Source organism: Eulemur rufifrons, chromosome 7 (genome assembly GCF_041146395.1).
Source record: "Eulemur rufifrons isolate Redbay chromosome 7, OSU_ERuf_1, whole genome shotgun sequence".
Classification (NCBI taxonomy): Eukaryota; Metazoa; Chordata; class Mammalia; order Primates; family Lemuridae; genus Eulemur; species Eulemur rufifrons.
In genome coordinates, this window is record NC_090989.1 from 5,684,913 (window position 1) to 5,702,050 (window position 17,138).

Consider the following 17,138-nt stretch of genomic DNA (forward strand, 5'->3'; position numbering starts at 1 on the left):
GGCTCCCCAGGAGACAGGGTTCTGCTCCCATGGTAAGAAGAAAGTGTACTGCCATCAGCAGTCGGCACTGAGTACTCTCCAAATGAGACCGGCACGGCTGAGAATGGATCTCTCTCTCTCACACAAAAGCTCCTAACAGAAGGCTCCGTATCACATCTCTAACTCTTACGGAGAAAATAGACTTCTGGTTTGCAGTCCCCACTAACACTATAACTTCCCAGATTAATAGAAAGGAAGAGGCAAAGGCAGACACTTGAATCACTCATCGTAACTCCATTTTATTACAATGTCAAGGAAAATAGTTGCAGGGGGAATGGTAATGGAGAGAAACACAGAGATTAAGCTACTCACAACTTCATCGTCTACACCTTCCTACCAGGGCATAAATATCACAGGTTTCTGTACATGCATTGTAGGTTTGCTGTGCGCGTGTGTATCGTGTATGGATGACTTCTCTCTAGGGTGTTGTTCTCTTAATTTCTTGACAGATGATGGTTGAGTTCGGTGTCTTCGAGGACTAGGAAGGGGCTCTCCCGCTAGGACTGAGACCCTGCCTTTTTCTTCTGGAATTTTCTGAACTGAGACTGAATGGCCACCGCCGCACGTTCTGTCTCTGGCGCATCCATGTCGATGTCAAATTCCTCTTGAACTTTCTTCTGCCCATCTGTAGCAAGAAACACACAAACAGAAGGCAGTCACCGAGCTGAAAATCGGAGAGCAGACAGAGCACTGGGAAAGAGAAGCCGAGCGGTGTGCAGGGCCACCCCCGCCCAGGGCTTGGCTGCCACCCAGGACAAGCGCTCTGCTCCGCTGCAGAGTGAAACCCAGTGGAGTGTTTGGACAGAGCTCAGAAATCACTGCCTTCCACTGCCTGAAATCCGCATCGGGGAGGGACCATGAAACTCAAGGACACAGTCTCAACACTTCATATATTTTCTGCACATGCTTTTCTGTTCCAAATGGCCACAGTCTACATATAGTTGTCAAAATCTTAACTGTGCTGTTACTTTCTCCTGCTATCTCATGTATGTAAAATTTAAATGTGCTGCAAGTATTGACCCTACGGTAGCTGATATTCACAGCAGCTCAGAGCTAACAAAGTAATGTGCTGGGTTTCTGTGTGCTCTTCTACCATCTGTGAGATTTGCTTACGATAATCAGGTCTTCAGTTTCTATCATCGGCAAGACCGAAGACGCCACCTGACCTTCACAGTCAGACTGAACTTTCACAAGTCTTACATTTTGTTCCTACGGGGTAGGCTTAGCGATTTGCTTGCTACAGCAGAAGGATCTAACTAATTCACACTGGAATGATCGTTGAAGACGGGATGTCAGCCAGAGAGAAGTAACGGCTGGAGCTGGGTGTCCCTTTGTGCTGTATACCTTACTGAGCACTGGTCAGTGTGCAGCCAAGTAGTAAAAACAAATACATGAATAAAATGCTCCGATCGTAGAAGGGAAAAAGCTTTTAAAAATCCTCCAGTCCGGTGAAGACTGAACATCAGAAAAATCAAAGGCATCTTTTTCCCTTTTCTTTCTTTTTTAAATACAGGCACTGGGGCCCCACCCCAGACTCAGGGCCCCTCCGTGCACAGCCCCAGTGGGAAGGGTGTTCCTGACAGCAAGACCGAGTTAGAGAAATCGGCTTTCATGGGGGGAGGCCAGACAGCTACACTTTATACAAAGGCTCTCAGGTGCAGCCAGAGTTGAGATCCAACTCCCTGTCTGCAGGTGAAGTGACAAATAAGCCCCTGGAGTTAGCTCAAGCCAGAACTGACGACAGGAGCCACCTCTCCTGGGACCCAGGCCAAGAACCTTGCTGCCACCCTGGGCTTGCACCTGGCTCACAGGAGGCCGGCCATGCCAAGGGCTCATCCAGCTGGGAGACAGGAGAATCAGGGGCCTTTGCAGGAAGAAGAAAAAGTCCTAGCCGGGGAGCAGGGAGTGGGCTCTCTTCCTGACTGTCACCAGGCAGCCTGAGTTCATCATTCAACCTAGACACGGTCCATCCACTTCCTCTCCCAGTGACTTTGCATGGTAACGCTCGGGCACCAGCTCTAACAGCGGGAGTGGAAGAAGCTGGGGTTCCTTGCAGTAAGGCAGCTGTTCTCTCTGCTTGCTCAGTCACCACTCCCTCCCTCCCTCCCTCCCTCTGACCCACCTTAGATGATTGATAGGTAGATGATAGATAGGTACATAAATAGATAGATGGAGTGGTGGTTACATAGACAGGTGAGAATCAGCACTTATTCCAGATGCACCTTATTGTGTGACATGTCCTTTGCAGATCCTTAAGCAAGCTCCTCTCACTTTTCCCAGAGACTAGGCAGGTTCCACCCGAGCCCTCCAATCACACGGTCATCTAGGAGGAGGGGACGCTGGCTCTACCTTCGCAAGCCTTGTTGAGCTGATGGGGCCGTGACCTAAATCAAAGAACTGTTTTCTTCCATCTCAGATTTGCTGCCAATGTTTACACAAGCAGAGATTTTGAGGACACCGATGTTTGGGGAATACTTGGGGGTATCCTTTTCAATCCCTGAGAGCCCAGATGATACAGGGACAAGTGGAGCTCTTTCCTCCTGCGATTGGTAGCCATCCACACGCTGGTCTCCTTGCAGCAGCTCTTTCTTCAGGGAGTACTAAGGCGTAGGAGAATTGGGAGGGGCAGGAGTTTCCTGTGGCTCAAGTGGATGCTTTACAAATGTCTAATTAGAATTATCACACCCCGGGGACAAGTGTAGAGCAGACCTGAAGTGCGAATGTCCCCACTGCTCGTGCTAATAGCAATAGACCCGTTAGTGCCAACAACACCTGCAGTTAGGTAGCACCTACAGCACTAGAAATTGTCATTTTTCATAAGATGGTTGGTGGCCCCAAATCCTTTTACCCCCGGAGGAATCTTTGCATGGACTATATAGCGATTGCGAAGGGGAAAAATTCACTCCGATTCAAACTAGGATGGGAGGTTTCTCTTTTACATTGAAAATGCTGCTGCAGCCTGAAGCTTCTGAAGGGCCTGATTCATCTTTTCCCTTTTGCAATAATGGAAGAAAGCAGCAATATTGTTTTTTGAGAAATGATAAATGCAGGCACAGAAAATTATGTATATTCAGGGAATATATAATGAGAGTGAGGACAGGTCATAAAAATCAATTATATATTAATATAATAATCATCTGTTAAACTAATCTCACCAAAAGTGATTTATTGATTCGTCTCTAGTTTGAAAAATATTACAGCGTTTAAGAAAGAAACCACTGATATTTAAGGAATGGCTACTTTCTGTTTATTTCTGGAACACAGGTCTGCCGCTGTTACAGGACTGACAAAGGGCTCCTCCCACCGAGCCAGCAGGGACAAAAACGTGCAAGGCAGAGGAGGAGAGACAGCTAAGCAGACTGCATGGCACAGGGCTCAGTGCAAATGATCTAAGGGTGTGGAGATGGCTCGACGTGGCCCTGGGAGCCAGGGAAGGCCAGTGCTGAGCACTCAGACTCAGCAGGTGCGCAGGGATGTGGGAGGAGAGTCTGGGGAGGGACCGCGGCCGGGCACTCGCCCCTAGAGCCACTCTTCAGAGCCTCAGAGCCTACAAGGTTCCCCACGAACGACCCTAGGGACAGTGACAAGGGCACGGGGTCCAGGTGGCCCCATCGCTCCAGGGCAGAGGTACGGGCCACCGGCAGTGCCAGGGGGCCGTTTCTGCTGCTGACTCCCAGAGGGAACCCTGGGCCTTGCCTGCAGGGGAGTCTGGAGGGTTCCAGGAGGGCGGAGTCCCTGAACATGTCGCCCTACAGGGCACACCCACCTTCAGCCTGCACTGGGCTCTTCACGGAGCAATCACAGCCTGTACTCTACTTCCCTCTGTCCTTTCCTGCTTTGTCCTCACTGTCCCCCACTGGAGTGTGAGCTCTGCGAGGGCAGGGACTTTATCTGCCCATTCCAGCAGCTGGCACAGGGCCCAGCACACAGTAGGTGTTCAATTAAATCCATTCACTAACATGGCAGGCAGCAGTTGAGCACCTACTCTCACCTGGAGGACTCAACAGATATGTTACCCTCCGCAGTGACCCCTGAATTCCACCCTGTGGGGTGTTTCCTCACCCTCACTTCCCCACAGTTGTCACAGAGTCTAAAAACAGGCCTCTGTGGCGTGTGACAGGGGTGTTGTGGCAAAGCCACTGTGGGGCCAGCCAGAGGGGCACAGCCCACAGATGACGCCGTGAAGAAGATGGAAGATGTGGCACCTGTTATGTGACGGGGCAGAGGCTCAGGAAGAGGTCGGGGCTCGGGGGGAGAGAGGAGTGACACAGGCACAGGCGTCCGGAGACCCTCAGGGAGGCACAGATGTGTCCCCACCCCACCAAGCCCAGGGCCGTGACCCTGTGGGAGCCTGTGGGGACCCAGCAGAGCTGGAGAAGCCCTGGGTGGGCGCGGGCTGCTGCGCAATCCCACTGACACGGGCTGTCACGCCAGGGAGCCCCGGCAACGCCTCGCACAGCGCCTGCCACCAACACCTGGCCAGGGAGTAGACGAACGCAGGCCCCACGTCCCACCCTCAGCTGACTCCTCCTAACACTGAGCTCTGAGATCCTCCCCACACCAAACAAGGCGACCTGCGGAAGCCGGGGTGCGGCGTCCAGGGGACAGCTGCACCTGGGGATTGCCCCCCACGGCTCTGCAACTTGGGAAAGATTCTCTGCTTCCCTGGTGTTCGGTTTCTTATCTACAAACTGGGGATGTAAAATCCTCCCAGCGTGACGTGAAGATCAATGCCTTAGTAGGTTAAACTGCAGGGCAGACTGTATCAGGCTGGACGTGGCCAGAGCTGCAGAGGGGGGCGGGTGTGGTAACGTGGTTCCTCGGCCTCGGGGTCCCTGCGCCTGCTCAGTGGTGAGATTCGCAGATCACTGGCCCCTAATTCAGGGAAGAGGGGGCACTTTCCACCTCGGCTGGCTGCACGGTCAGTGTGGGCAGCTGCTTTTGCCGGCTGGTCACAGCGACGACCCCAGCTCAGCAATAGAAGCTTGAACAATGCAGAAGAGTCTCGCCGTCCCCATAGCGAGGAGGGCGAGACCATGCCAGGGACCTTTGCACAGCTCCGCTACCCAGGAGAGAGCGGCACATCTAAACTAGTGAAACCGATAAAACCTGTGTCATTGTCATTTCCAGACTACAGTACGACCATTTCTCTTATATTCCCATTTGTTCCTTCATATGTCTGAAGGTTTATATCTGGGCTGGGTGGCCTCTCCCTGACATTTTTATGTAGGATTTTGCTGCCTGAATTGAAAGAACACATTGGCCACCTGGTCCCGATGGTGGCTTTTGTCAGTCTGAGCAAGCAGTGTACTGAACTAAACTGAATTTGGCCTGAGGATGACTCCATGCTCGAGTTCTTACTGAACAAGCTGCAACCTAACTTAGTATGAAAACTAACCGGGAGCGAAACTTCGGAGTCCTGCACAGGAACATCCTGGTGACAAGTAGCTGGGTCTCCGCCAGTTACAGCAGCCACCTCTGTGAGCCGCCGGCGGCCACCTGAGCAAACAGGGCGAAGCGCCGGCCATGCCCAGGCAGGCTGTTTCTGTACCTCACTGCCGTTCTCTGTCTATACCCAGCCGCTGCCCGTGTCGCAGGCTGGGGGTCTTAGGACCGGTTCTGGTTCTGAGGGCCGCCCAATTCTCAAATCGTTCTTTGCTAAATTTAACTTATCTAAGCCTTTTCTTTTTAACAAAAACATTTCCCCAAAACCCTTGGTAAACCGTCCAGGACTATGCAGTTAGTACATGTGTCTGTCGGGGTTCTGGAACACGACCATTTTCCCTTCTGCATGGTCACTCTGAAATTCCCCCGCCGACCACAAGGACAGTCAAGAGGACATTCATGCCAGTGAGCTGGTTTGATGTGAGAAGATGGCGATTCCAGCGCCACTGGAGGATGAAGGGAAACCCGACTGCTTGGCCATTACAGCTCAGGACAGTCCCCATAACTGCAGTGTCCTGTGTGCCTGGGTGCGCGGGGATCCCCCAAAAGCCCTTTGGATGTCACCCTACTCTGCCAACTCCAGCACCTGGAAGACCTCGTCTCAAAGTCTCCCAGGCTGCGAAGTTGACATGAACTGCTACGTTATCTATCTATTATCCACCCATCTACCTATCTTCCTGTTTTTGTCTACCTACCTATTATATTGTGTGCTCTCTCTCGCTCTCTCTCTCCCTCTCTCTCCACCCCCTTCCAAAGAGCACAGCTACAAAATGGCCCCAAGCACTGCGGCTTCTCCCCTGAGCAGAAACTTCATAGACCCGCAGGGCCTGACACAGAGCTCTGGCAACAGCCCCAGCATAATGAAGAAATGATGCTTCCTGAGGCTTAGATGTCTCCTGACTCGGTTCTGCCATGACCTCCCCGAGGAAGCTGCACAGTACACTTCAGGTTTGTGCTTTGCATTAGTCCAGCTATTTCCTGTGCCACTTCCCTGAAATACGGCCTTTTCCTTACAGAAACTGGGACAGAAAGTGGCCTCTGCTGTTATGTGATTTATTATGTCATAAGAGAAACGTTCAGATGGCCCGTCTTAAAGATGGAATTGTAATAAGAACCACTCTTCACTGAGCATTAAATAGATCCTCCCTCGTATACTTAAGCGAATTTTCTTTTACAGATCATTTGATGGGCAAATGTTAGGTAGAGAGTCATAAATATAAAAGTAATAAGTGCTACCAGTTGAAGACAATCCCAAATGAATATTATTACCAGTCTCTGATATTGTCATGAAAATCCAAAGGGTAGAAAAATGGTTTGATACATTAATACTAAAATTCCCCTTGCATTTATCTGTTCTGATAAACACAGAGTCCAGTGCTGGAGTGAAGCTTCTCAAACCAGCCTTGCAGTCCATCAGCAGCTACTTACTGGGTACCAGTATTCATTTGCTCCTGCTGCCATAACAAAACACCACAGAGCAGGTGGCTTAAACAACAGAAATTTTATGTTTCCACAGTTCTGGAGGCTGGAAGTTAGAGATCAAGGTGTTGGCAGAGCTGGTTTCTCCTGAAGCCTCTTTTTTGGCTTGCAGACGGCCACCTCGCTGCGTCCTCACGTGGTGAGACACACGGCCCTCGTGTCTCACTGTGTCCAGATTTCCCCTTTAATAGGACACTAGTCCTATTGGATAAGGACCCGCCCTGATGGCCTCTTTTAACATTAATCACCTCTTTAAAGATGCTGTCTCCAAAGACAGTCACATTCTGCATACTGGAGGTGAGGACTTCCACGTATAAATTTGGCAGGGGAGGGCACAATTCAGCGTGGAACAGCACTTACCCTAACTTCTGGGATTTGCAGGCTTTAAAATCGCATTGTATTCTCTACCTTGCTTCACTTCTCATTGTCTGTTTTACAGGGACCTCGCCCAAGGTCACTTCATGAATACTGGCTGACAAGATCCCGGTCTTGCCCAAATCTTGTTTTCATGCTGCAGGTTGCACTACTTCCTGCTCCTTAGGTGGAGGCCACGTTGACAGGCTTTTGTATGGACCAGCTAATGTCGCTCTGGGGAAAAATGGCCCAAGTCTAAACATGTAATACAGTCAACCAGCCTGCAAAATCTGCTCGTTCACCAGGCCTCGGGGAGAGCTCACACTGAATTCGTTCACTCGGCAGCTGGGCTGGATTGCCCTGGGCAGCCGGCCGTGCTCCGGGGCCCGGGAGAGCACGGCACACACGGAAGTCTCTGCTCGCAGAAGCAGAAAGGGAAACGCACAAATACGCAACGGAGTTCCAGAGATTCCAAAAGCGAAGACAGTGTGCCTGAGTCCGGGTGGTCAGGAGGGGCCCCTGCAAAGCAGACAGCAGGGAGGCAGCACATTCCCAAGGGGAGGCTAGAACCCAGCTCCAAGGGAGGAGGAGGAGGCAAGGGCTCCTGGGGAGGTGAGAAAATGCACTTTCTGAAAACTTATTCCTCAGCTGTGCATTCACAATCTAAGTGGCAGACTTCGAATAATTAACATAAATTCCTCCGAAATTAACAGACACGAGAAGTCATCCAGGGCATGACAGAGCTATTCATGGATCCTGCAACAGCCCCAGATAGGATAAAAAGTTTGCAAGGAAGCATAATTCAAAAATTCATCATATTAACCCCTACGCTTGGGAAAGGAAACTCTTAAATATATTTGTTTCCAAGTTGATGACAATGTCAGGTCATTGCCTAGAGGTGCTGGTGATAAATCATGAGCAGTAGCTTTTAGTTTTAACACACACACACACATACACACGCAGACACACACAACACACCACAAATACACACCACACACATCACACCACATACACACCACACACTACACATACCATGTCACACGTACACCACACACATCACAACACACACACACCACACTACACATACATCACATACACCTCCACACACCACATGCACATCACACACACCACACACACAACACACACACATCACACCACACACATCACACCACACACACACCACACATACACACACACATCATAGACACATACACCCCCATATAACACACCACACACACCCCCCACACCACATACATTCATACACACCACACACACACACACCACGTACAAATCATACACCCCACACACACCCCACACATCACACCATACATACATATCACACCACATACACAAACATACACATCATACCAAACCCCACACACACAGACCACACAAATGCACACCACACACAAATACACACCACACACACACAAATATATAACACACACACACCCCACACACTCACACAAACACCATACCACACACAGACAAACCACACACACCACAGTACATACACTCATACACATCACACCACACACACACACATCATAGACACATATATGCTCATACCCAACATACCACACACACACATACACCACACGCCATACACACATACCACACACACCACAAACACACACAAATAGGTAAAAGCTTTCATTTACATATTAATAGCTTTCCATATTTTAAGATTTATTTGATAGAAACAAATCACCTCCCAAGGCCTGATCCTGTGATCAGAAATTTGTGCATAAGCAGTAAATTGGGATATAATTGTCCTGAGTGGGAGTTTTCCTTCATTAGGAGTCGAAGCACACAGCGTACTATAAAAGGACCTAAATTTTAGCACGCTGTAAAGAAATAACAGTCATTTAACTTAAGTGTGCCTTGCAAATGGGGCATTTTAATGCCAAGGTTCTTAGAATGTCCTACCTTCTTTCACAGTGTAATATTAACTTTGAAAGAATTAACATCTGTCATTTGTGTTGGCCTTGATATAATTAAGCTAATTGACACTAGCCCTGCGCGGCTGGGCCCTCTTAGCCGGGGTCCCTCCTCCACACCAGGGCTACCCACAGGCTCAGGAGGGCCAGTGTGGTCCCCTGCAGAGGGACCCAAGCCCTTGCCCTTGGTCCCGGGAAGCCAAAGAGGCGGGTGGGAAAAGCAAGTCAGGATTGGAATTTTTATCCCTCACGCCTCAAATAAAGCATCTAGTGTTGGGGAAAAGGGCAATTCCCCCAGAGACAAAATAATAAAAATAAATTTATACACCTAGTACATAATAATGCTGGCAGAGAGCATCACATTTTATGAAATGCCAACAAAGAAACAAAGAGAATACGTTCTTTAAAAAGCTGGAATAAGGCCTGCAGAGTGCCCCAGTGTCCTCCTGCCCAGTTCCCGAGCTGGGGTCCCTCCACATGAGCAGCGCGGGACCCCAGCGAGCCCCCTCTCGCTCCTGCCCGCGGGCTCCGTATTATTGAGCGGGGGCCGCTGGTGCGGAGAATTGCAATTTTCCAGGTCTTGGCTAAGAGGCAGAGATTAATGGGCCAGGTCAGGCATTAGCAGGGCCAGGCAAGGGGACTTTCCACATCTACTGTGTTCTCCAAATCAAATAAAAACACAATTCCCGTTTCTTCTGACTCTCCATCTACCACGTTAGCACCTTCTTTGGCACTTACAGCTTTTTCCAAGACAGAGCAATTCACTTTTGTCCTAAAATAGAGGTGCTCTGAAACCCACAATCTTCGCCTGTTCCAATCGGGTTCTGGTTAGTGCAGAGCCTAATTTGGTCAGCAGAAAGGGACGGTTTACTCGCTGCTCCTCTGGGTCATCTATTTCCAATTATTCTGTTTCTCTGCCTCTCACCTAGACGCATCCTGGCTTCTATAAAATGACTGCCCAGCTGCAGCATTAGGTAATCAAATGAGCACAAATCCATGGGAATCGATCACAAAGAATAAGCACTAATGGGATCAAGCCTTCCTCCAAGTTCAGAAAGCCGAGGAAGGGAATAAAAAAAGAAGACATAAATATCACGGAAAAAAATAATAACTTTTCTATTGGAAAGGCAAAATTCATTCCCAGCTGTACTAGTCTGCTCAGGCTGCTATAAACATACCATGCACTAGGCAGCTCTGAAAGCACAAATACAGCCTCTCGCAGATCTGGAGGCTGGGAGTCAAAGTCGAGGTGTGGGCAGGGCTGGTTCCTCCGAGGCCTCTCTCCGTGGCTTGCAGATGGCATGTTCTCCTGTGTCCTCACATGGTCGTCCCTCTGTGCATGTCGGTGTCCTAATCTCCTCTTCTTATAAGGACACCAGGTATGTTGGATTAGGGCCGCTCTAATGACCTCATTTCAATTTATTAATAATTGCCTCTGCTAAGACCCTATCTCCAAATAGGGTCACATTCTGTGTAATGAATGTTAGGTCTTCAACATGTGGATTTCGGGGGGGATACACAACTCAGCCCATAACACTGGTCAAAATATCTACATTTTTAAGAAAAAAATAAAGATAGCGGGGTACGATGAGAAACAGCTTGACTGGGGACAGCTTGACTCTTGCCTTTGGTCAGGTTTGCCTTCCCGAGGTTCAAATCTTTTCCTGGGCTTGCTTTTTTCTAGAGATCTTTTAGCGGGACAAGGAGAGCATGCGCACTGCACGGCCCGCGTTGTAAGGTGTGAAGGGCCGTCCCCGATGCAGGGCTCTCTGCCCGGGCTGGCGGCAGGCGGCAGGGCTCGCCCACTGCCCTCCCCTTCCTGCTCCTCCGTCTACCACCGAGGCTGGGAAGCCGGAGGAAGCTGGCTCCCACCTGTCCTGGGCATGGAATTCTGCTGCCCGCGGTGGGTCTGGCCAGGCAGGTGCACTGGCAGCACCTGAGAAGGCAGCAGTGAGCACTGGGGTGGGGGCAACAGAGGAAGATCCCACCTGGCCAGCGCCAAGGCACTGGGTTTCCCTGGGGCGGCTGTGGTGACGTCCCACTGCCCAGCGCCCAGTGCCGTGTGCCAGGCGGCGTTAGGAGCAGTCGGGGCTTCTGCTAGAAGGGTCTGTTGTGTGTTCAGGTATCTTCCATACGCGTTGCTCCTGGCCGGGTGTCATCTGGCCGTGTTCTCTGCCTCCCAGAACTTCTTCAAGGCACTGATGCCCTATAATAAAGCCCTTTCTGCCGCATGTAGCAAGAGTAGAGTCTTGTGTCTGCCCCACCACCTCCTACGGTCATGCTCAGTTTACATCAGGGCTGGGGGAGGAGAGGAATGTTATACAAAGAAAAGGGGTGATTCTGTGCTTTTAGGGATCAGATTGAAGCTTTCATGTCCTTGGCATAGATGATACTTCAGCACTTACTGGAGAGTAAATGGAAGCAAAGCGGGTGAATGAGAACCCCTCTGGAGGTGAGGAGAGCACACCAGGTATTTCCTTCCACTCTGAACACATGGAAAGAACTGAAATTCCTTCCCCGGAGTCAGCAGCTGCCTGCCCTAACTGCAAACCACAGAGAAGCCACCGTTTGCCCTCCCTCACTCTCTGACAATGAAAGCCTGCTTTGGGCTGACGGGGGAGATAACAAATGAATCATCCAACATTTCAGAAAAGCCCTCCATGCAAGCTAACCAGCTACGTACATTTCCAAGAAACTCCATGAGCAGAAATGTGTTGTGGCTGAGTCTACTCATTGCCTTAGTTTACCCCTTTTGCTTAGTTATAAACCACTGACTTGGGGCTAAGCATATGGTTACCCAGAAAAAATGTTTCCAGCCTCTTTGCTGTTCCATGGGGCCACATAACTAGGTTCTGTTCAATATAATGTGAGTGGAAAAAAAGAAATCTTAAAATGAAGTGGAAAGACACCCTTTGTTCCTATCTGCTTTATGCTGCTGAAATATAGATGAAATGGCTGGTGCTCAAGCAGCCACCTTAGGCCATAAGGTGGAGGTCTTATGCCAAGGATGGCAAAACAGTAATACAGATGCTTGGTGCTCCTTGAAACCACCCTGACTACCCTCAATTATCTACCTCCAGACTCCTTTTATATGAAAGAGAAGTAAACTTCTCTATTGTTCAAGCTCTTGTTTATCTGGGGCTTTCAGCTTCTTGTAAATGAGCCTGATCTACTTACATATATGTTACAATCAGTGTATAATTCACCTGGAAACATTTCATTTCAAGCCAATAATAAAAATTCAGATGCACATCACTGTGCATTGTATGGGTTCATTTTTTTCCCCTGAACTACCTGCTTTCTCTCTTCAGCTACACTCAATTGTCCAATTCCTGATAAGAATAGTCATTTCTTCACAGCATTTAATATACTTTAAAAACCTCAGATTTTTTTGTTTATTTGTTTTGTGGTTTTTTGTTTGTTTGTTTTCTGAGACAGGGTCTCGCTCTGTCACTCTGGGCTAGAGTGCAGTGGCATCATCGTAGCTCACAGCAACCTCAAACTCCTGGGCTCAAGCGATCCCCCTGCCTCAGCCTCCCAAGCAGCTGGAACTATAGGTGCCACCATGCCCACCTAATGTTTTTTCTATTTTTGGTAGAGACAGGATTTTGCTCTTGCTCAGGCTGGTCTTGAACTCCTGACCTCAAGCAATCCTCCAGGCTTGGCCTCCCACAGTGCTAGGATTACTGGCATGAGCCAACGTGCCTGGCTAGATTTTTTTTGCAGAAATATTTCCTTTAAATTCAGTAACCTTTCCCAACTGTCACTGTCAGGCTTCCCTGCCCCATGTTCTTTTTCTCCTTATGGGGCATCTGCTTCCAGCTCCACGCCCTTCCCCTTCCAGCTGATAACAGTGCATAGCTTTTTAAGTGCCTGGCAATGCAAGAATAAATGTGAGTGGACAGAGGTCCTGGGAAGGCAGTTTCTCTAATCAGGCTTTACCCTACCCCCTTCATTCTGCTCTAGGCCTATTTATTCCTTCCTTTTGTAGCTTTGCAATCACTGGAGTTTTCTCCTTTCTTTTGCAATACCTGCTTTCACCAGGCATCAAATTGCCCTTTTGGGGGTGTTCACTCCCTTCCAGGGTTCACTTTTGCCCCCGGTTTCTAACATTCCCATACCAGTTTGAAAGGATTAAACTCTAAAAATTTCAACCCTGCAGAGAATTTCATAAAGTCCCCAGTTTTAAATACAAAGAAAAGTCCAATTCAATCATAATTACAGGACAATTTTTAAGTAGCCTCAAAGGAACATCAATTAGCCTAATTAATATAAAACCCTGACTTGAACCCATGAAGTTTCTTCTGATTCTCCTCGCCCCATAACTCTCGGGGGAATTTGACTTCGAGGAGGAAAGGTGGAAGCCGGGCAAATGGACCGTGTTCCAAGACTCGGCGCAGGGAAGGCTGATGGGAGCCCCAGAGCTCTGTGAACAGCGTGGAAAGGAAACTGCAGCGTGGCTAGAAACGTCATCACATGCACACCAGAAAGGGGCCAACGCTGTTCTCCAAAGTCGGGACTTTGGGCCTTTTTCCCTTGCCTTTGTTCTCTGTGGCACTGCCTGATTTAAAATGCCTTTCCCTGGCAGTGTGTGGGTGTCTGGCTTCCTCCCTGGCACGTGTTACTGTGTCCTTCTTGGCCCTGGCTGTCAACCAAGCCACTGGACCACACTGTCACAGGACACCTTCCCACTCTGGCTCTTGGGCCCTGGGCGTCTAATCCCGGCCGACAGGTGTTGTCCTTTGCGTATTTGCAGGGATTACGAGCTTTCCTAAATGCATAAGACTGTTTGGTAAATGAGTCTGTTGTGTATGGAATTTGGCATTGGGTACAAACCTCTGATCGGCACCTTGAAAGGGGGTCTGTGAAGCAAAGCCAGGGCCAAGTCTGTCTGGGACTAGCTGTAGCCAAGCTGACGAATGCCCGTTACCGCTCAAAATCTCCAACCCAGGACTGCCACCAACCTTGACTCTCCCCTCAGCCACGCATCATGCACTGTTCACTTTCCACACTCCTGTGTGTGGACAGAAAACAGAGGAGCAGAAACAGACATCATCATACGCATCTCCAGCTTCCCATGTTTCAGAACACCCTTCGAACATTGCGACATGACCAAGCATTCCGTGTCGCAGTGTCCTAGGGGCAGGGAGGGATGCTGCACAGAGGTGTGTGCCTGTGTTCGTCAATGTGGATTTATGGATCAACAAAGATGTGTGCTGAGCCCCAGGAACTGCCAGGTGGTGGCAATTAAACTTCACACCCTCCCGTTTCCTGACCTGCAGCCATGGTCCTCTGCATCCATTCTCTTAGTATGCTCGGAGGGAAGACATACCACTTCCATTGGCTCTGTTAAATGGCACTATCTTAAGCGCTCATGGCCAGGCACTTGCTGATTTTACAGCTATTTAGAGATGGGTCATCTTAAGCTTTGGGCTTTCCTCCCAGGAAGATGGGTTCACATATTTATAAAAGGAGAATAAAATTAAATGCCCAAGAAGGAATAAAATTATGTGATATTCTGGACTAGTAGCTGAACTACAGAGAGCACCCCGGACTCAAAGAGATTAGCTAAGAACAGAGTTTGCCTTTTAGTTTTAAGCAGCAAATAATAACGTTCTGACAACTGCTCCCAAAAAGAAATGGAAATAAGTGCTTTCCCAGGTTGTGAAGCTCCAGACTTCTGTCCTACAGGTGCAGGTGGATGGATACCTGGGCAGAATCCAGATGTGGGCTGCTTAAAGGACCGTTTAACCAAGACCTGTTTCATGCGACACTGTGGCAAGACAGCAAGGTCCCTGCCCTCTTTGGGTGCCGTCGAAGCCTCCCCATCCCAAAAGTTCTTACAGACCAAAAATAAAGTGGAGCATTTTTATTTCTTTCAAGAATTCCAAAGACAGAAAGAAATTTCCAGTGTCAGGTGACACGATTGAAAATTATTCGGATTTGAAATAGTTAAAAAAAATAATTTTTCGAAAGACCAACATTGAAACATCACCTCTTGAAGCATTCTCATTACCCACAGAGGTAGTCGAAACATTTCTGTCTGGAGCAGAAATTTAAGCAGTGATAAAATATCCATTTTTGGCGGCAGTAGCTCAAGGGAGTGTTAACAGAGGCTGATGTCAAGAAACTGATGGGGAAACCAATTTAGAGAGAGTGTTAGAATAAAAAAAAAAAAGTCTAACATCAGTCTAGTAGAGAAGGGAAGCATCTCTTGGGGGCGGTAGCATCTGACCTTTTCTAAAGTCATTTTAAGCTGAACCAAGGAAATATACGACAGGGAGTTCTATTTCACCATCTGTGGATGGCCAGGGTGAACTAATAGGCTGTTTCCAGCTCGGATATGTAATTGGCAAGATTTTATAGTTTTGTTCAAGCTTTGAGGTGTGTGAGCAGAATAAGACTGAACATTTTATCTACAGGTAGCTTATCATGTCTTCCAAGTCTCTGTCCTATTCTCCCACAAACTAATCTGGCTTATAATTTCAAAATCACAGTTTGACTCCTCCGCACGTACCATAGTTTAAGGTGCCAGTAGGTTCAATTTATAGAAAAAGTGATGATTTTTAAAGAAGTAGCTGTAACTCAATATTCAGCTGCCATGGGCTGGAGAGAATGTACCCAGGCAACCTCAGGCACGTTGTCGACAGTGCTGAGCACCGGGTGGCATTGCCTAGGCCCAAAAGTGAAATGGTTACAAAGTTTCAGAAGAAAACTGAAATATCTTCTGGTTGCAAAATTGTAGTCACAATTTAATTTCAGGGGTGCCAACTGCTGCCAAAAGAAGGCATCCACTTTTCTTGTGTTTCCATGATGAGTGGAGCATCTCACTCACACTCACCCGGGGGCCAGTCCCTGGCCCAGCCGCCTCCTTGCAAAGCTGAATGCACATTATGGGAATGTCCAGGAAATAAGCCCTGTTTCCATGTTTTGCAGTAAGCTGGTTGGAAATGCAGTTTTTCCAGATAAAAGACTGAATTTTCCCGTTTTCACCCAATTGGTTGAAATAATTATTTCAAAAACATAACCATTTGTTATCATGTGTTCACAGCCGGTGACAATCCTATTCAGATGCTGTCCATTGTAACTTCTTTCCCCTCCGCTGCCTCCACCAAGAAAAATCTTATTTCTCCTCTGGACTCATAGGCAATAGTTCTTTGACATGTACAGAAAATAAAATCAAAAGTCAAATGTCCTATACTGTCCCCGGAAAGAGACAGCCACAGAATCATAAAGTGTCAGAATGAGAAAAGAGCCGAAAGACCGTACCACCCCACAGTGAAGACACTGGGACCCAAAGAGAGGAAACAATTCTCTGCAGGGGAACCAGGAGCAGAGAGAACGGCAGAGACAGAAGAACTCTGGGATTCACCCAAGTGCCACCCCTCCGTGAGCAAACCAAGAGTCAGACGTGGTTTACTGGCCAGGCCTGCAGGCCAGCAGGTTCAAGACGTTACAGTCAGGGAACAGCTAAAGAGAAAGAAAGAACCTAATAGTGATCAGCTAAAATGCCCACATGCTGGTGGTTAGGAGGCAGCACAGTGTCAGCTAATCTGTGGGAAAAAAACAGCAAAAATTTGAGGCCAAACATCTCTCTATTTCCTTCTGAACTTTCTATGAAATAATTACTGAGCTCAGAGCTAGCTGGGGGAAACATTCAAAGCATATTTCCCAACCAGCAAATGCATTATCATCTACAAAGAGCATCTTCATGGGCTGTTTCTGATGGCCTAGACAGCCCGTTTTCAAAGCACACTGTAAAACCTCTCCCCCCCCCTTTTTTAATGGACTGGTGGGAAATTGAGTTTCGGCGAGTGCACATCAGTCCATGCAAAAGGTTTATGTTTGCATGGAAACATAGACACTCTAAATCTAAGAGAG

General features: G+C 48.5%; 1 protein-coding gene across 1 annotated transcript in view; it reads right to left on the reverse strand.

Annotated features, from left to right (window-relative positions):
- Positions 1-258: 258 nt before the first annotated feature.
- Positions 259-17,138, reverse strand: part of PCP4 (Purkinje cell protein 4) — a 56,990-nt gene continuing 40,110 nt past the window's right edge. The window contains exon 3 of the mRNA XM_069472270.1: positions 259-664. Within this exon, the coding sequence (XP_069328371.1) occupies positions 537-664 (128 nt within the window). The 3' untranslated portion in view covers positions 259-536. The remainder of the gene's footprint in view (positions 665-17,138) is intronic.